Raw genomic sequence first — 19,753 nt, forward strand, 5'->3', positions numbered from 1 at the left:
ATTTTTAATATATAAGGCAACATCTCCTCCCTTTCTTCCCTGCCTGTCCTTCCTGAGCAAGCTGTACTCATCTGTACCAATATTCCAGTCGTGTGTATTATCCCCACCAAGTCTCTGTGATGTCAGCTATCTCATAGTTGTGTTTATTAACTAGCCTTTCAAGTTCTTCCTGCTTATTCCCCCTATTTCTCGCATTAGTATACAGACATCTAAGATACTGATTTGATTTCCCCCCTATATTTTCTCTTGTCTCTTAGTTTTTGGACTGATGTTGGTGACGCTGATTCCTTCGCCGCGAGGCCCTCATAAATCAATCTGATCAATAAATGCTGTACCGTCTATTACAGTGTGTGCGGCACCTAGCCCAATGGGGCCTTGATCTCAGCTGAGGCCTCCACTGTAACACTAGTAATAACGGGTCTTCCAAGCAGGGACTGGTCTCAGCTGCAGAGTGGACCTATGCATGGGGGAAAAATTCCATGTCTGCCCAAGGCTTGCAGTTGGAGGTGGGGGGGGGGCAATGCTCCCCTATGCCCCTCCAAACTACACCCATGTGTACAAACTACACCATCATGTGGCATTGTGGTAGTATTCATAACCTACAAAAGCCCTTAAAGGAAAACATTAGACAATGTCTGTGCTGCTACTTTTGCAGACTGAGTATTTTAACCTTATGACTCTAAAACACCTATAAGGATTTAAAACCAGATTTCAAGAGAGCACGTATCCTTTTCCTCCACCACCAGCAGTCTCTCAAACTTTGGCCACAGATAAGAGGGAGTCCGTTTGTTTTCGTAGACAGATCTACCCATAAATGGCTGGGCTCAGAGCCTTAGGGGAGGGCCTGTTCAATAGGAATGCTAGGGAGCTGTGCTTTAGCTAAGGTGAATTGCACAGGGTCGGAGGGGTACGTGCGATGCATGCTGTGATGCAATCTTCCTCTGCTTATATCTGTGCTGCTGCAAAGATAATTTCCCTGGCTTGTCGCTTTTACCACGTCACTGGCTCCCCAGCTCCACTGCATCAAACACAACTTCTCCCTGCTCAGCCTAGTGCCACGCTGCCCATCATCTCTCAATTACTATCCAGTTTGTTGATTCTCGCCCATGCACCACGTGTGTGTGTGTGTGTGTGTGGAGGGGGGAGGGCTAAACCCCATCCCGGGGTCTGAGCCCCCCGACTCATCCACTATCACTCAGTGAGTCTTTGGGTCTGCAGCTGATCCCAGAGTCAAGGAAAAGGCATGAAACCTGCCCTCCACAAGGGGTTAATATTGGTCTGTCAATCACCTGACTTCCTTTCCTGGTGGGCTAAATCCCTTTTTTGTTTTTTTGTTTTTTTTAAAAACTGGGGAGTTGCTAGGCAGGATTCCAACGTGGGCGAGCCCAGCCTGATTTTTCCCATTGGTGTATTTTTGTGATTGGGTGACTGTCTTGCCAGGTGACAAACTCCTCTTCCTCTGTTGATGTAATTGGCAGAGGGGGTTGAACAGAATGTGATTTTTCGATTGGCTAGATGAGACTTATTGCTAGGCAGAGTAGCCAGTCCATTGTTGGGGTACCAGGTTGTGTCTTTGCTGGAGAAATACAGGTATGTTTTTATATGCAGATAATTATCTGGATATAAAATCCCAACATAGCCATGGCCACAGGTAGTTTTTACCTCCATGTGACCCTTCCAGGGTCAACACTATGTGCCCACTATACCGTGGGTTTCAGGGGTGCCATTTCAGATTGGGGGGAGGGGGGCACAACTTTAACTGGGTTTCCAAGGGCTACTTAGGGACCTGAAAACTCTACATGTTGTTTTTTTTTCAGATAACTTCAAGCATCAAGAAAATCCTATATTTTAAAGTTGAGAAAAAAACAGAGACTTGTGAGGTACATCGGGGCCACTGCAGGCAGGAAAGGCAAATAAACAGGCACAGGAGCTCTTCCTTTAGAAAGAAAGTTGGAGGCTCAAATTTTCTAGTCCTTAATCAACTAAAACTTCTATTGCAGTCATACTGGCTCAGGGACTGGATTTTCTGGCATATTCTGAACAGTGTTCAGCACACAGATGGTGCCCAGTGAATAATGCAAATCATGACTATAATCATCGACTTTATGGACTCAGTGGATGCTGTTTCTGTTCTTTGTTCTGGAATTGGCCTGAGTACAGTTTAAATTCTAAGAATTTGTGGCATAAACACATCTGATACTCGTACTTTCTCATTCCTTTCTTTTCTCAAACTCAGAACAAAAAATGACTGAACAAATTGGTTTTCAGTTAAAATGTAAAATTGCACAGCAGCCATTGCTCTTCTACCCAGCATGGGGCAGAACCTGCCACCCCTTCGAAGTTAAGTGATCTCCTCTCATCTGACTCTCATTCTCCATCCTTCCTAACCTCTGTGCTGCTTTTCATGCTGTCAACCATGACATCCATCCTGGGACTATTTGCTGGAGTCTCAGAGAACTGGCCACCTTGGTTTTGCTCCCATCTATCAGAGTTGCTGGATAGGGAGCTAGCCCTGAAACACCTGGGTTCTACTCCCTCCAGGGACTTCCTCTCTGACCCCCGGCCAGTGCTGTAAGGACAGAATTTCAAAGGTTTTAAGGCACCCAAAGATACAGCTAGGCATCTAATGGGGGTTTGCAAAGCACCTAACCTTCTACGTGCATTTGAAAATCTCACTAGGTGCCTAAATACCTTAGAAAATCTGGCCTTTAAAAGGCTGTGTGCGCCTCAGTGCCCCACCTGTACAATGGGGATAATAGCATTGCTCTACCTCCCCGAGGGGCTGGGAGGAGAAATAGGTTAGCCGTTGTGAGGCGCAGCCTCAGATACCATGGTGATGAAGCCACATAAGTACCACAGATAGAGTGGGAACCTCTCTATACACGGCTAGCCCCACTCTGGGTCTGACCCCGTCTTTTCATCTGTATCCCCAAATCTCCCCCTTTTCTGAATGTAACCTTGGCTCAGTGCTTTGCTGTATTTTTTTCTAACTCCCCTGTTCTCTTGAACACAACCCTTCCTCCCTCTCCCCCCTCCACAGAGGGATTCCTCTTTTACAGGCTAAACTTCCATACTCTTAATCCCCAGCCCTTTCTTATCTGAATCACACAGCCTGTTTGTAAACAAAATCCTGACTCCCTGCCCCAGGGGCACCTCTCCCGTACACAACCTCACACTAACCCCGTGCTGTAGTGAAGGGCTCCACCTGGGAGCTTGCACACCTCCTGTATGAAACTGGGGGGCTCCAGCCTTCCCCTGCCCCCCGAATTGGCACCCTTGGTGGGTTGACTTTAAGTATCCCTTTCCGTATAATAATACAGTATAACCCTAAAGCCCAGCCCATTGGGATAGTCCCCGCCTGCTTGTCTAATTGCACTTTCACTTTCGAGTTGGGCTGGGTTGGAGCTGGTGTTTTGGCTGCTGCTTCTGGGCCTGGATTAGAACCGGAATCAGCCCAGAACTTTGGAACTGTGTCCTGCAAGCGGGCCCAGGGAGCTCCCCGGAGAAGGGGGCGAAGGCTCCAGGGGACGGACACCCCAGGACAGGGCGGTGGCACCAGCCTCACCGAGGCCAGCAACTTGTTGCCAGTGCTCAGGATCTGGGGGCTGCGCTGAGCTGTAGAGGTCAGAGACTCCATGCCCTGCGGGGGGCAGAAGCAGACACACTCTGAGGTCTGTTCTCAGGACCATGCTCTGGGTAAGTGGATCACAAAAGCTCCGGAAATAAAATGGAGCTAACGAGATCGGACCTGCCCAGCAAACCCAGCAGAGACACTGTGGGAGGTTTGGGGGTGCCTATGTCTACTGTGACTAATAATAAGATCCCAGGAACATGATTTTTTTACATTTACCCTTTTTTTGCTAATGCAAACTACATGCCCTTGGCCCGCCGGAGTTTGGGGTTGTTTATTCCTTGGTCGAGAAAATCTCTCTGCATTTTAGAAGCTGTTGCACTCCATCTGGTGGAAACAGCAAAGAACAACAAAAATAACTATTGAAAATACAGTATAACTTTTCCTCCTTCATTTAGTAGGAAACAAATACCACTGGGAGATTTTGGTTTGTTCTCATCAGCTGATACTCAGCCTGGAGCTGAGGGGATCTAAGTGGATTGACTTTTCATTGTGTAGATTGGCAGAAGTTTTTTTTAACTGACACTGATTTTAGAAAAACAAATAATCCGACCCCCAAAGTTGCCATTGGAAAGGGGAACTGTTTGAGGATTCTAAATGGACAGTTGCTCGTTGTGGTGCGTTGCACTGACTTTGCTGCTGCTCCAACCCCATAGTTTCGTTGTTTTGTATCTGCCGTTTCCTCCCATGGTTTCCGTGGTTGTGTGGATGTGAGGGACAGGCCAGCACAGGGAATAACGCTTGGCCCACACGGAAGCTGTGCTGATGGGTCTCAGTTTGGGGCTTTCCATGGCCAATCGTATTTTAATCCTTCCATTTTGGGTGTCACAGCGTAAACTGAAGCTCGTGCTAAGTTCAACTGTATTCCGAGCACTCAGCAAAACGCACCATGTATAAAACATCCTTGCTGCAGAATTTGCGGCTTGTCCATCACTCTCTCCCTGTTTGGCAAGACCTTTGAAGTGGTAAGCACCCTTTGTTTTGATAACATTAAACACAGATTTTTCCCCCCAATACTAAATAGGGATGACACAGTGACACATCCTGTTACTGTATATACAGCAGGAGGTACGTCTCAGAAGTCAGGAATATGGTCACAAATTGCATGCACAGGTCTGAAGCGACGCTGGGCAGTTTTGCTGGTGATTGTGCCTGTTTCTATCCACGTGTTGTCTGTGTTCCATTTTTGGAAAATAGTGAGCAGCAAGGAGCAAAACCATGGGCGGTGGGTGAACCGCAGGCTCAGGGAGGCTAATCAGTGCTACAGTGCTACCAGCCCTTCCCCTTCTGCTTTTGAGCCTCCATGATGTGAATCAGAAACTCTTTCTTCTCTTTTTCCCTAAAGATTTTTGTCATTTTCTTGATAACACAACTGCCGCATTCTGAAGCTGTAAAATGCTATCCCGGCGAATATGAAATAAATGGTGAATGCTGTCCCATGTGCAGTGCTGGTAGGTATATATAATTGATTCTTTAAAATCAGCCTTCCCAAGAGAGTCCAATTGCCTGGCCTCCTCCAGAGAGCTTGGTCGCCTCTGTTACTGTGAATCTGACTGGTGGTGAGGACACAGATCTCTCCATGTAAACATCTACATTGCTTGTTACTTACCTGTCAGTGGAGGACATAGAGAGGATGGTTCTTGTGGCCTGGGACACAGGAGATCCAGAAGGAGACGTACTGTGATACTTTGGGCAAGTCACTTTCTCCGTAACACCTCTCTTCCTCACCTGTTGAGGCCTGTCAGAGGCCAGGTCAGGTAGGACCAGCTGCTGGCCTGCTCCCTTGATTGAGTTCACTACTGGGGAACCAGTAAGTCGAGTTGCATCGCGGGGCAGTCACAGCACCCGAGTGGCTGCTGGATCAGCAGTTCTGAGTCCTGCTTAGCAGCCTGGCACCCAGAGCAGAACAGCAGCTGCTCAATGTGTACCCTGTCTGCAGCTGGCCTTGCCCTGCTCCTGTGTCTAGTCCTTGCTCCTGCTCTGTCCTAGCCCTGCTCCAGCCAGCTTCTGTCCTTACCCCAGCTCTGTCCTGGCTTCGGACGCCCACCCCAGACCCTTGGTTACGCCTCCTGACTGTGACTCTGGTTAACTCTTTGGCTTCTGACCTTTGGCTGCGCCTTCTGACTACAACCCTCCTTTACCCTCCGGCTCTTGCACTCGGCTTCTGTCACTCCAGTACTGATCATTCGCTTGTTCTTGGACCCTGCCCTGCTGGACCCAGGTCTAGCTGGTCTGCTGAACTCTTTGTGTCCATCTCTAGGCCTGACGGCCCATGGCCCAGATCTCTGCCCTGACTGACTGTAACACAGTCAATACACTGTCCCCATTAGGATTCACTGTATTCCCCCTTTGCCCTGCATCTGGGATCCCCCAGCCCTTCCTGGCCCTTCCCCAGACCCTCTCAGTCCCCTTTTATCAGGATCTTGCTGATCTTTCCTCTGCACAGGGATCTCTGCCAGCCCCAGCCCCAGCCCCAGTCCCAGTCCCAGCCACAGCCACAGCCACAGCCACAGCCCTGCACCCGGCAGCTGTCCGGCAGGCTGCTGTGGACCCCAGCACTGCCCCAGCCCTTCACCTCTCAATCTACCTCTTATAGTACTAGAGGACTGGCCATAGACTGTCACCTGACTTCCTTAGTCCCTGGCCCTTTCTGGTGATATGATCCCTCCAGTCACTTGCTTCACCTGGGGATTCTCCATCCCCCTAGGAGGAACTACAATACTCAAAACAGCATCTTTTAAAGGGCCAAGATTCTGACTGGGCACGTCAGGGAGGCTAAGCACGACTGTACTAGGGATACTGCTGATAAGGAAGGGGTGTGAGTTATGAGATTGTTTCTGTCTACGCTGTTCCTGTGTTGTGCAGAAATAGAGGATTTCAGGTCTGGCAGACTAGTTCTGAGACATTTACCTTTTATTTCTAGTGGTGGTGTGTGCAACATGTAAAATCCATACCCAGAGGGTGAGCATTTGTCCTGCATAATTACCTGCTTTTGCAATCTCTGTATTAATGCATTAAATATATTAGCCTGGTTTACACAGGAGCTAATTGTTTTGTTTTCTTTAGGGAATAGGGTGCTCAAACATTGCAGAGAAAATAGCAGCACAACTTGCATGCCGTGTGTGGACGACACATATACAGAGCATCCCAATGGCCTAACAGAATGCATGAGATGTAAACTGTGTGATGCAGGTAAGGAAGCTGCTTTGTGTGTTTGTGGGTGGGTGGTAGGGTGGATTTTAATTAGTTTTTTCTAGGTTGTCTCCTCCGGTCCACGCATACAAAAGCAGCCTAGTTTTTAGGGCCCAGGGCTGGAAGTCAAGAGACCTGGGTTCCGCTCACAGTTCTCTTACTGAGTTCCTTGCAGTCTTGGGCAAATGACGGAAGTGGAGATTTCTGGCACAGTGCATGGGCTTTAGTCGCACATCTTCCACTGATTAAGGTCTGTGGAATCATCCCGGGAGATTCTTCTCAGGAGGAAAGTGGATCTCTAGATTTAGTAGAACAAACACAATAAAAAATAATTGTTATCAAACATTTCAGATGGTATCCTTTGTCCCAGAGCAGCAGCACTGCACCCTCAGTATCTGGACTGTACGTGGGGAAGGTTATAACCTTCCCTTTCAGGGCCCAGATCCTGAGCAGTGGCTGAGGAACACGCACCTACCTCAGGAGGCGGGAGTGACATGAGTGACAGTAAGCAACCATTGCACTTCTCTGTTCTTGGGGGCATTAGGGTCTGGTCCCCAGCATGAATTAGAACAGCCTGCAGGCTGCTCTAGTTTACATCAGCTGCCTATGGCCCCAAAGACCGTCCCAGCACAAGCTGGGCAGCCAGGAGGAGGAGTTGTGTAGCAGGTGTTATGTCCACTCCAAAATCCCACTACAGTGGAGTGCTACTCCAGTGACCAGCTGGATTGGAGGTTGTGGTCCTTTATCTGTGGCTACTGGAAGCTTCATTCTCCACCGCCTTTGTCATTATTCACACTCGTGCAGATGAATGCAGAGTGGGTGCAAACATGATCTCAATTGTAGCTGTGTAGAGAACGCTGATTTGGTAGCATTTTGCATGCAGCCTTTGCACAGATGTAAATACAACACAAGGTGCAGAGCAGCAGAGAATCAGGCTCCAGATGGTTCTTTTTACATGGCAACACTTGTTAAATGGAGTCATCATAACAAACCCCTCGAGCTCCTGTGCCCTGTACCATGGATCAGCAAGGACTGGGGGTACACATTCATTTTTGTATCTGCTCTATTTAGTTCCCGTGTAAATGTATTTGTGATGCATGTAACTTTCCTTTAGGAGCCCGACTGACGGTAAAAGAAAAATGCACGTATACGAGGAACACCGTGTGCGGCTGCGCCTCGGGGGATTTCTGCAGGCACATTGCAGACGGGGACTGTGAAATGTGTAGTCCCTCCACCATCTGCCTGCCTGGCTCTATGGTGAAAGAACCTGGTAAGGCAACATAACTTCTGGAATACCAAGGCGAAACCCTGCAGCCACAGAACGAATCTGGAGCAGGGCAAACTGGTTGAGACTTGATCCAGGCGATACTGAGATGATGCTGGTGAGCTGGGGACGCAGCCGGAAGAGTGGCTGAGCTGTAGATGGGCCCCCCCTCTTTGAGGGAGCGTGACTGCCATTTGTAACACCATTGCACAGCTCCAGGGTGGTGTCAGAGCACGTGCTGACCTGGATGCCCAGGTAACAGCTGTGTTGAACAGCACTTCTTTCCATCTTTGCCTGGCCAGACGCCGCTGACCTCTTCTCCCTAAGGCAGGAGTCTCTGCTCAAATGTGCTCTGCATGGGGCCACCCTTAGGACCCTGCAGAATGCTGCAGCCTGCTGACGGAGTGGAGTTGCCTGTTGGTACCATGTAGGAATTGGGTTTGACCTGTAGAGACAGAAATGGTTTGGGTCCTGACTGTTTCTATCCCCGGCACACACTGCCACAGCTGAGCTCAGCAGAGGTGCTGGAGATGGAGCTCCCTCAGTATACCTGGGAGGCAAGGGGTGGGAGGGAGAAAGCTGCTGGGGGTCCTTCACTCTGGAATTGCTATTCCCTGCCCGGGGTCCTGCCCTAGAGCTGGGCTCTGGTCGCCTCCCAGGTCAGACACAAAGCTGCCATCCCCCTCCTAAGCACACATGAAATATACAGGGGCAAGGTTAAGCGTCACAGGCTGTGACAAGCTCAGACTCCTCTGGGTGTCGTGGGACACTCACATGATGCTCTTGCAGGCAGCAATTTGCATGAGGCTGTGGGTTTGTACTCACACATGTTGGCAGCCCACCTACGCAGCAGCAGAGCACAGTGTGAGTTCAGCTTCAACTTGCACACCAGAAACAGCTCCCTCAAGCACGCTTTTGGGCACAGAATTCTGTTGTAAGATAAGTGTGCTAAACACACCCTTTTCTTCAAACAATGCCCCCGTTGGAGCTCCTATGCAACAGACTTGTTAGCAACACATTTTCCACTGGTGCAGAATCCCCGTGAATTACACTGGAGTACATCGCTGCTTTAGACACATAAGTCCCTTTACAGAGAGAGAGGGTGTGGATCCAGCCCACAGTCCATTGTTTGGGTTTCTGATCAAGGGCACATATGAGTACCTGACTAACCAAAAGTATCTCAAGCTCATCAGTTATTAGAGCAAAGAATCATGACTGTCCAGCCAGGCATGTGTTTCTGAAGGTGGATCCTGCGTGGTGTAATGTGAGCTTAACGCCCTGAGAACTCGGCACTTGGAGATACTGGGATGGGAGCTGCTGTCGAAAAGCAGAGTGTGTGTTGTTGTTCCATTTACACGTCACCCAGGCTATTCAATAGCATTTCTACACTGCAACAGAAAGGGAGGTTGCAGAGAAGTACAGGAAAAGGCAAAGAGGCGTCTTACAATGACATGCTAGGAAGGGACCTAATTATGTCAGTGTCAACAGGAGGTGGGGGGAGGCAGCCTGCCAGAAGCCCAGGAGCCTGTGGGGCAACCAGGCTCTTTGCAGGGAGCTGCCAGCAGAGCCAAAAGACCGGGCTGTCAGCTTCCCACACTGCCCCTCTTAGGTCGGTGGAAGCCCTCCTGGTTAGGACATGCACCACTGGCCCCACATAGGTCTGCAAGTCCAAGTCCCAAAACCCAAGTGCCCTCCACCCCTGTTCCCCCTACCTGGGCCATGTGGAATTGGAGGCTTCAGAATGAAACTTCATATACATGACAGTGTCCTATGATAGTTGTTATATTTACATTTCCAAGCTTTTTCCAAAGGTAATGAAATGATCTCCAGGCTATATTCAGGGATCGTTTCATCAGGGGGTGGAAACAGACAGCTATTTAAGAGTTTATAGCCTTGCGTCAGGTTAGGTCAGAAAGAATATTATTTTCAGTTAATTACAAGAGGAATGTAGGTAAGTGGAATATAATTCCTCTGACAGGAATTTGGTTAGGAGATGTGTACATGGGATTTCAAAGGCACAGGGACCTCAGGTTTACATTTGATATGAAAGCCAGCAGAAGCACAGCTTCTCCTTGCACCAGTCTATCAACTTACATGACCCATCACCATAGTGTTTGGGCACCTAGGGTAGAAGTAGTAGGTGGCAGCATCACTTCCAGACACATTCTGGGGAGTAATCCTGGCCCCTCTGAAGAAATGGGTTGGGACAATGCCCCAGGATTTCACCCATGTCTCCCAGCCAGCACCTGCTTAGCCTGTGAGCACTGACCACATCCCAGCATAAACTGGTAGCACAGCAGGATAAGTCTTAAATATTTTCAAATTCCAGCTGCCTTATCTTCATCCAAGTCCTTTGGGCATTTAACCCCCTCACTGCTGTGTTCTGTTGCAGCTTTTGTGCTATTACACAACTTGGCACCATTATTTTGAGTCTTACTAGCACCGTAGCAAAAGATAAACGCCTTGAACACCTTCCTGATCCCCCGCATCTCTTTCGTCCTAAGGGGATCCGCCGTGGTGAAGGTACCCCTCCACAAGGCAGACAAGATCGTCCAGCAGCTGGTGAAGAAGTGGCTGTTCCTTCCCCAGAGAGCCAGCAACGAGCTGGTCTGTATCACCCACAGGCATGGCGGTGCCAATGTCCCCCGCATGGGTGACCTGTGTGACATCGCGGTGATCACCCACGCCTTCCACCTGCTGAAGTGCCCTGATGCCATGGTAAGGAACATCGCAGCAAACGCCCTCCATGACGCAACAAAGAAGCGGATCGGCAGAGCCCCCTGCAACCAAGACACTGCCAGATTTCTGAGCGGTTCTCTGGATGGCGAATTTGGATGGGATGGTGGCGACATCGCTTCACTGTGGTCCCGCTTTCGCAATGCCACGCATCGCCTGGGGAAGCGCATCGGCTGCCTCTGGGAGTGGTGTGAGGAGTGCCAGGAGCTGGGAGTCCTGGTGCCGCAGATCAGGTCCAACGACAACACCATCATCACCCCGAGCGCCAGGGGCATGCTGGAGAGGACCCTGAAAGCGGCCATCCACTCGTTGTACATGGAAACCCTGAAGCATAAACCAGACCAGGGTAAAGTCTTCGAACTTACCAGCAAGTGGGACGCCAGCAACCACTTCCTCGCCGGGGGCAGCTTCACTCGTTTCGCCGACTGGTGGTTCATCCACCGCGCCCGGCTCAACTGCGTCCTGCTCAACGGAGCCGTCCGCCACGGGAACCGAGACAAGCGTTGCAGGAAGTGCGGCTACTCCAACGAGACCCTGCCCCACGTCCTGTGCAGCTGCAAGACCCACTCCAGAGCCTGGCAGCTGCGCCACAACGCCATCCAGAATCGCCTGGTGAAAGCCATTGCACCGCGCCTGGGGAAGGTCTCCGTGAACTCCACCATCCCCGGGACGGACAGCCAGTTGCAACCTGACGTGGTAGTCACCGACGAGGACCAGAAAAAGATCATCCTCATCGACATCACGGTCTCCTTTGAGAACAGGACCCCGACCTTCTGCGAATCCGAAGCTCGTAAGCTGGAAAAATACGCCCCCCTGGCCGACACCCTGAGAGCGAAGGGCTACGAGGTGCAGATGGATGCCCTGATAGTTGGAGCCCTGGGCGCTTGGGACCCCTGCAACGAGCGTGTGCTGCGGACCTGCGGGATCAGTCGACGGTACGCACGGCTCATGCGGCGCCTCATGGTCTCGGACACAATCCGATGGTCCAGGGACATCTACATCGAGCTCATCACCGGCCACTGACAATACCAGGAGGTGTGAGCTGGTACAACATTGTGCATCAACCATGGGAAAGGGACTGAGAGACTTTTTTTTTTTTTTTCCCCATTGAACCATATGAACTGGAACCATAAACTCACTGAATATTAAATCCCATCAAATCCATCATCATATCCGCTCATTATACTCCACACCTGAACAAAGCCATTATATGGACAACATACCCCCATATCTCAATGTCTGTACTTTGACCCGTTAAACTGTTACCCCCAATCGGGGAGATTGCAGATTATGTATTCCTTATGCCACCCGCTCCTAAACTGAACTTCACATCCCTTGATAATCTGTACCTTATTCCCTCATAACCAGAAACTTCTTGCCTAAACCCTGTACCATTTTCTTTTTACTTCAACATTATCTTACTAAAATTATTAAATCTGTTCCTTAGGGATGTTGGCCCTTGTAAGGCCCAGATTTGTAGGGCAGCAGGAGGTGCATTTTTCCCCATGTACCAGTGCTTTATGAGTACTGACAGATTTAAGTACAGGGCAAGAATAAAACGCCAGTGCAGATCTATTCTTAAAGTGCTAACTCCTGAATTGACCGAGATGGCTCTGCAACATGGTGGGGGTGGTGACAGTGGGGAGATGCGGATGGAGACCTTTCTGAAATTAAAGCTCCTTTAGGCCCCACATTCAGGAAAGTATCCAGTTATGTTGTCCTCTTTTATAGGCACAGAATTCAGTGACAACGTATGTGAGGTTTGCCCTGATGGAACCTTCTCAGTAACCAACATGTCACACGCCTGTCAGCCATGGACCAAGTAGGTGACTCTGACGACACATGGCCTTTTCTCTTGCACTGACTTTACATGCTGTGTTCTCTCCTTTCATTCATTGTTATTCAATGTGCAGGCATCTGTCGCTCAAAGGGCCCAATCCTACAGCCTTTAAATGAGTGGGAGTTTGATCTGTCTACAGATTTCAGGATCATGCCCAGAATCTGGATGCGGTCTTATCATTTTTGATAGCAAATATTAAGGAATCCATCTGATAGAATGACGGGTGCCCCGAGACAGTGGGAAGGCTGTAGATAATCTGACATGTTTAATAACATATCTTCCTTCATCTTAGGTGTGAAGAGGAAGGGATGACAGAACTAAAGGCCGGGACAGCCACTTCTGATGTAGTTTGTGTACAAAGAAGCCTTTCTGTCACAGTGATAGCATTGCTAATTGTCCTTGCACTTTTATCTGTATTTGCTGGAACAGCGTTCTTTTTCTGGTGGAGGAAGAAGAGGAAATGTGGGTTCACACGTAAGTAAGAAAAGCATGGGACCTGTGAAACCTGTCAAAGGGTCTCTAAAGGGGTCAGACTGGCAGAGTTCATATTTCCCACATTGCTCTTTGTTTCACCCTGGAACATGCCAACCTCTAACTGGAATTGCTTCTTCAAACTGAGAATCCCTGTGAGAGTCTAAATCTCTCTTCTTTAAAGGGTTGTTTAAGATCCTGTGGCCCTAAATTTGACATACTTTACGGGGTGAACTGGCTGGTCCTAGGCCAGGGTGCTGTGTTATCGCCCCAGCTGCACTGGACATGCCCCCTGCCCAGTTCGGGAAGATCCTCTCCCTCTCCAGCTCATACCCTAAATCGGCCTTTTTCCCAGGCCAGGTTCTGCAGTGGCTAGAAATACCAGCTATTCACATTCTCCAAGCAACCTGGACCAGGTCTCCCCTTCTGATGATCTTTCCCACTTGTATCTGATCTGTGCTTACAACGTTCCCTATTCATTCACTGGGGGAGCAGAGATGTTAATGGAACGGGAGTTTGGGCTCTACTCATAACCTGTTACTCCTTCAGAAATAAGCATCTCAGGTTTTCTGCATCTACCAAGAGAAGACTATGTTGTCAGGTCCAAGAGAGAACATTGTTTACTGGTTATAGCTGGGACTGGGAATCAAGACTCCTGGATAATAATCTCAGCTCTGCCAATGACCAAAGGTGTGAATTTGGGAAATCGCTTAATTTCCCTGTGCCACAGTGTAGCTGTTTGGCATAATGCCCAAATGATAGGGTGGTGTGGCTTGCTGTTCGCAAAACTCTTTGAGATCCTTAGAGGCTAGGTGCTATATCAATGCAAAGCATTATTAGAGCCCAAAATCACATTGGATTAGCATTGTCATGTAACCACCTTCCTCTCCCAGCGGGGTGATTCCTCAAGACATTGCTAAGTGTAGTGCAAAGCGCAGTTAGAGCAGAGTGGGGCCACGTTCTGCGGATGTGCACACACATGGCTCCAATGAATCGCAGAGAGCTGTGCATGTGTCTAAGGGCAGGACTTGGCCCTGGGACATTAATACATAAACGTGTCAATACAAAATGCACCAGACTATTTTCTGACGCAGTTGTTTCTTTTTCTTTGCAGCTGCACAGGAGACAGGGGTGAGTTGTCTTGTCTTTTATTTACTTTGCACAAGTAACTGCAGCAGGGGTTTGCTGGATGGTATGAGTGTCTTTGCCATGGCTATGTCTGCTTGCCACAGGAATCTGTGATAACAAGTGTGTGTTTGCTTAAACTCTGAAGTCCCCACTGGTGAAGTGAGATTAGTACCAAGGGCTCTGAAATCAGGAGACCTTGGTTCTATTCCCAACTCTGTCACTGAGTCACTATGGGACTCGGGAGCAAGTCTTTTAAACATTATGGTCCAGATCCTCAAAGGTATTTAATGTCCATTGATTTTAAAGGTATTCAGGCTCCCGATTTCAATGGAAGTTAGGAGCCTAAATATCTTGGAGGGTCTGGGTCAATGCGCCTCCCTTTCTGCATCTGTAAAATGGGAAAAATACCTACCTTAGGGGGTACCATGGGACTTGACTCAGTAGGAGCAAACCCCTTACCCCCCACACTTACACATGCATACTCTGTGGCTGTGCAAGGCCCTGAAGCAGTAGAACCAATTACTTGGGCTGTGCATAGACCATGATTTGCACCATGATGTTTGTAAAGTGCTTTGACATCCCTGAATGGAAGGTACCATAGGAGTGCAAAATATTATTATTCAGCATTAAATGTGCCACAGGATCAAGATCGGCAGTAAATTGACATCTATAATCCAAAAAATGTAATGAACCGTAGTAACAAATGGCTTGATTGACTCTTAATTCCACCCTGAGTGATAGCACACTTTAAAGCAAAAGAATCTTTAAAATCTGAAATTAAAATGGACTTTTTTCTTATGTCTTTTGGCCCTTTAATTTCCCAGGCATTTAACCTGGAGCCAAGCTGCTTAAACATACATGAGACAGACAAGGTTGGTGAGGTAAAATCTTTCTTTTATTGGTGGAAGAGATTTTGGTGTACCTCATCCAGTGCATCAGATGCTCCATTAACTATGTGGGTGATACCAGACAATCACTACATTCTTGAAGGAACTTACACTGGAAAAATGATAAAAGACAAAAACACCCTGTCACCCATGAGTGAACACTTTTCACAAAGCAGTCACTCCCTACCTGACTTATCATTCCTCGTCCTCAAAGGAAACCTTCACAACACCTTTCAAAGATGAGCTTAAATTCATAACTCTGCTAGACTCTAAAAATCACGGTCTCAACAGTGACACTGGTTTTATGGGTCATTACAACAATTTGTAACCTACTAACCCTGCTTTGTCCTATGACTTGCAGAGGTGATAAATGCTCACTTCATTATAAGTGGTTTCTTGCAACATGCGTTAACCTCTTCTGCTTAACAATCCATCTGACCTTGTATTTAGCTATTTCACTCTGGTTACCTTTCCCAGGCCTGAAGGAGAGCTCTGGGAAGCTTGAAAGCTTGTCTCTTTCCTCAACAGAAGTTGGTTCAAAAAATGATATTACTTCACCCACCTTGTGTCTCTTTCAACATATTTGGTTTGGAAATGGGCATGTCTAGAACAGTTGCTGTTTTATGCCGGGTTTATCTATATCTTTATGGCATTACATAGTTTAAGATGATGCGAAATTAGCTAATTACAGAGCCTAATATCCATCCAGGAAATATTGGACACTATTTATAGGAAAAAATAATGCCATTCAGTATAACTTACACTTTTGTTCTAAGGGGGAACTACATTAATAAGTATTATAATACTTCATCATAATGAATAAGAAAACAAATTCTAAGAGAACTCTAGCAGATGCTAGGAAAATGTACCAGCCATTTGATTGATAGTAACTGAATGTTCATCATCTCTTTGTTTTACTTTGTCATATTTTAAAGGTTGAGCTCAGCGAAGAGGTTGTGGAAAATTTGATATCGACTAGAAATAAAGGGAATGATACAAACATTCCTGTTCAGGAAACTACTAAAAACTCTAGCACATCCGCCCCTCACAGCACGTGAACAAACACAGGCAAGAGCAGATTTTTCAAAGGGGGAAGAGAGAAAGCCATTCGTCAGCTCTGCAAGTGATAGAGGAGGAACACAGAGAGGAGTCCTTACTACGGATCTAGGGAAATGGCCACCAGCACTGGTTTCTTCTGAAGGCTCAGGACTACTCTAGAAAAAGCTGAATGATCAAGGACAGCAAATCGATCAGAGTTTAGTGATTGGAGGCTTCTGAAAATCCCTCTTCACTGGATTCTAGTGATCATCATCAATGTAACTTTAGTCTCTCTGGCTATCTCCTGTTAATCTGAAGCCTTCCTCACTGACACATTGCTAGGTGTAATGTCAGCAGACTCTGGGCTCTTGGTTTCATTCAGTAACTACACTTAAGCTTCCATTTATTCATTAAAATGTTTGAGAGTTCCCACTCACACACCACAAATACTTAATCAGGTATTCAGGAATGTTTACTGAACCAGTTGCTCTTCCATATTGGACCAGGTGAACACAAAGCATATAGTCAAAATGGATTTTATACATAGCTTTAGTTTTATAACAGGGCAACAGAGATGTTTTATGCTGTAAATATTAGCTCTTAATATAGCTTAATATTAGCTCTTAATAATAAAAAGTGTAGCTCCTTCAGAACCATGCTTCTTACCTGGGAAATAAAGCTAAACCTTTTTAATAGTGAAGATTGGAGGGGGAACTGCACTATCTTGCTACCCTTGATAAAGCAGCAGTCAGATGGCTGGAAAATCTAGGTATTGATTTGTGATGCGTATGAAAGAAGAAGATAGTGAAGTCACATTCACCCCAGAGCAACTTTCCTGTCAGTGGGGATAACAGGGGTTTTGAAGCTTCATTCATTAATGTATTTAAGCACTGCAGTGCTTGGATGAGGGGCATTTCAAGAGAGAAAAGCAGCATGATTATTATTCTGTGGCGTGGTAGAAGTGGGTCTTGCGGAGGGATTTGAAGGAGAGTGCTGTGGCCTTTTCGATGAGTTTGGAGCAATGAAGCAGGCATACAGGAGCCGTGGAAGAAAGAGCCAAGGTGCTTTTGGGAGATGAATGGGTGATGGAGGCTGCCATTGTGGGAGGCGTGGGGATGCTGGGGGCGATGCAGTAAGATACAGGAGCAAACAAGTAGGGAAAGGCTGCATTTTTTCATGAAGTTGATAGATTTCCACTCTATTCGGCTAAATTCAGTGCCTTGCATAATGACAGGTTTCAGAGTAGCAGCCGTGTTAGTCTGTATTCGCAAAAAGAAAAGGAGTACTTGTGGCACCTTAGAGACTAACCAATTTATTTGAGCATAAGCTTTCGTGAGCTACAGCTCACTTCATCGGATGCATTCGGTGGAAAATACAGTGGGGAGATTTATATACACATACAGAGAACATGAAACAATGGGTTTTATCATACACACTGTAAGGAGAGTGATCACTCAAGATGAGCTATTACCAGTAGGAGGGGGAGGGGGAGGAAGAAAACCTTTTGTAGTGATAATCAAGATGGGCCATTGCCAGCAGTTGACAAGAACGTCTGAGGAACAGTGAGGGGTGGGGGTGGGGGAAATAACATGGGGAAATAGTTTTACTTTGTGTAATGACCCATCCACTCCCAGTCTCTATTCAAGCCTAAGTTAATTGTATCCAGTTTGCAAATTAATTCCAATTCAGCAGTCTCTTGTTGGAGTCTGTTTTTGAAGTTTTTTTGTTTTTTTGTTCTGTAATCGAGTGACCGGAGAGATTGAAGTGTTCTCTGACTGGTTTTTGAATGTTACAATTCTTGACATCTGATTTGTGTCCATTTATTTTTTTACGTAGAGACTGTCCAGTTTGGCCAATGTACATGGCAGAGGGGCATTGCTGGCACATGATGGCATATATCACATTGGTAGATGCGCAGGTGAACGAGCCTCTGATAGTGTGGCTGATGTGATTAGGCCCTATGATGGTGTCCCCTGAATAGATATGTGGACAGAGTTGGCAACAGGCTTTGTTGCAAGGATAGGTTCCTGGGTTAGTGGTTCTGTTGTGTGGTGTGTGGTTGCTGGTGAGTATTTGCTTCAGGTTGGGGGGCTGTCTGTAAGCAAGGACTGGCCTGTCCCCCAAGATCTGGGAGAGTGATGGGTCGTCCTTCAGGATAGGTTGTAGATCCTTGATGATGCGTTGGAGAGGTTTTAGTTGGGGGCTGAAGGTGATGGCTAGTGGCGTTCTGTTGTTTTCTTTGTTGGGCCTGTCCTGTAGTAGGTGACTTCTGGGTACTCTTCTGGCTCTGTCAATCTGTTTCTTCACTTCAGCAGGTGGGTATTGTAGTTGTAGGAATGCATGATAGAGATCTTGTAGGTGTTTGTCTCTGTCTGAGGGGTTGGAGCAAATGCGGTTATATCGTAGAGCTTGGCTGTATACAATGGATCGTGTGGTGTGATCTGGATGAAAGCTAGAGGCATGTAGGTAGCAATAGCGGTCTGTAGGTTTCCAATATAGGGTGGTGTTTATGTGACCATCACTTATTAGCACCGTAGTGTCCAGGAAGTGGATCTCTTGTGTGGACTGGTCCAGGCTGAGGTTGATGGTGGGATGGAAATTGTTGAAATCATGGTGGAATTCCTCAAGGGCTTCTTTTCCATGGGTCCAGATGATGAAGATGTCATCAATGTAGCGCAAGTAGAGTAGGGGCATTAGGGGATGAGAGCTGAGGAAGAGTTGTTCTAAGTCAGCCATAAAAATGTTGGCATACTGTGGGGCCATGCGGGTACCCATCGCAGTGCCGCTGATTTGAAGGTATACATTGTCCCCAAATGTGAAATAGTTATGGGTGAGGACAAAGTCACAAAGTTCAGCCACCAGGTTAGCCGTGACATTATCGGGGTTACTGTTCCTGACGGCTTGTAGCCCATCTTTGTGTGGAATGTTGGTGTAGAGGCTTCTACATCCATCGTGGCTAGGATGGTGTTTTTAGGAAGATCACCGATGGATTGTAGTTTCCTCAGGAAGTCATGTGGCCATGTGGTTCTCAGCCAATGGGAGCTGTGGGGGTAGCGCTTGGGGTGTGGGCAGCGTGAAGAGCCCCCTGACTGCTCCTACACATAGGAGCCAGAGAAGGGACATGCCACTGCTTCCAGGAGCTGTGTAGAGTGGGGCAAGAGCCTGACCCCGCTCCCCAGCTGAAGCGATGGGGCAAGCTTCAGACCCCGCTTCCCAGGGAGAGCTTGAGGGCCGGATTAAAACGTCTGAAAACATCTGGAAGGCCAGATGTGGCCCCTGGGGCCATAGTTTGCCCGCCTCTGGCTTAACATTGTTTCGCTTAAAGTAGCATTTTTCAGGAACATAACTACAACGTTAAGCGAGGAGTTACTATATAGTGATGGGGGGCAGTGAGGAACGTCCGATCTGGAGCGGAGCTTCCTCAGTGTTGGGAGGGGGTTAGAGCTGAGGTTTTGGTTCCTGCTCATCTCTACTTTACTTAATGTTCGTTAATCTTTGCCGTGGTTAATGATTGTTCGTAAAGCACTCTGAGATCCTCGGATGAAAGGCGCTAGAGGAATGTAAAC

The 19,753-nt window shown here is 47.7% G+C and overlaps 1 protein-coding gene across 5 annotated transcripts in view; it reads left to right on the top strand.

Moving 5' to 3' along the window:
- TNFRSF14 (TNF receptor superfamily member 14) overlaps window positions 1-16,840 on the top strand; it is a 34,427-nt gene extending 17,587 nt beyond the window's left edge. Inside the window, exons 1-8 of one of the 5 annotated variants that reach the window (XM_038376503.2) lie at window positions 2,839-3,696; window positions 4,977-5,082; window positions 6,698-6,823; window positions 7,938-8,093; window positions 12,555-12,645; window positions 12,956-13,137; window positions 14,249-14,265; window positions 16,085-16,619. In XM_038376503.2, the coding sequence (XP_038232431.1) occupies window positions 3,688-3,696; window positions 4,977-5,082; window positions 6,698-6,823; window positions 7,938-8,093; window positions 12,555-12,645; window positions 12,956-13,137; window positions 14,249-14,265; window positions 16,085-16,207 (810 nt within the window). In that variant the 5' untranslated portion in view covers window positions 2,839-3,687 and the 3' untranslated portion in view covers window positions 16,208-16,619. Of the gene's footprint in view, window positions 1-2,826; window positions 3,697-4,976; window positions 5,083-6,697; window positions 6,824-7,937; window positions 8,094-12,554; window positions 12,646-12,955; window positions 13,138-14,027; window positions 14,219-14,248; window positions 14,266-16,084; window positions 16,620-16,712 lie in introns of those variants that run through there. The other 4 variants (XM_043499893.1, XM_038376504.2, XM_043499894.1 and 1 more) reach the window with 4 other exon arrangements.
- The last annotated feature ends 2,913 nt before the right edge of the window (window positions 16,841-19,753 follow it).

This window comes from Dermochelys coriacea, chromosome 18, assembly GCF_009764565.3.
Source record: "Dermochelys coriacea isolate rDerCor1 chromosome 18, rDerCor1.pri.v4, whole genome shotgun sequence".
Classification (NCBI taxonomy): Eukaryota; Metazoa; Chordata; order Testudines; family Dermochelyidae; genus Dermochelys; species Dermochelys coriacea.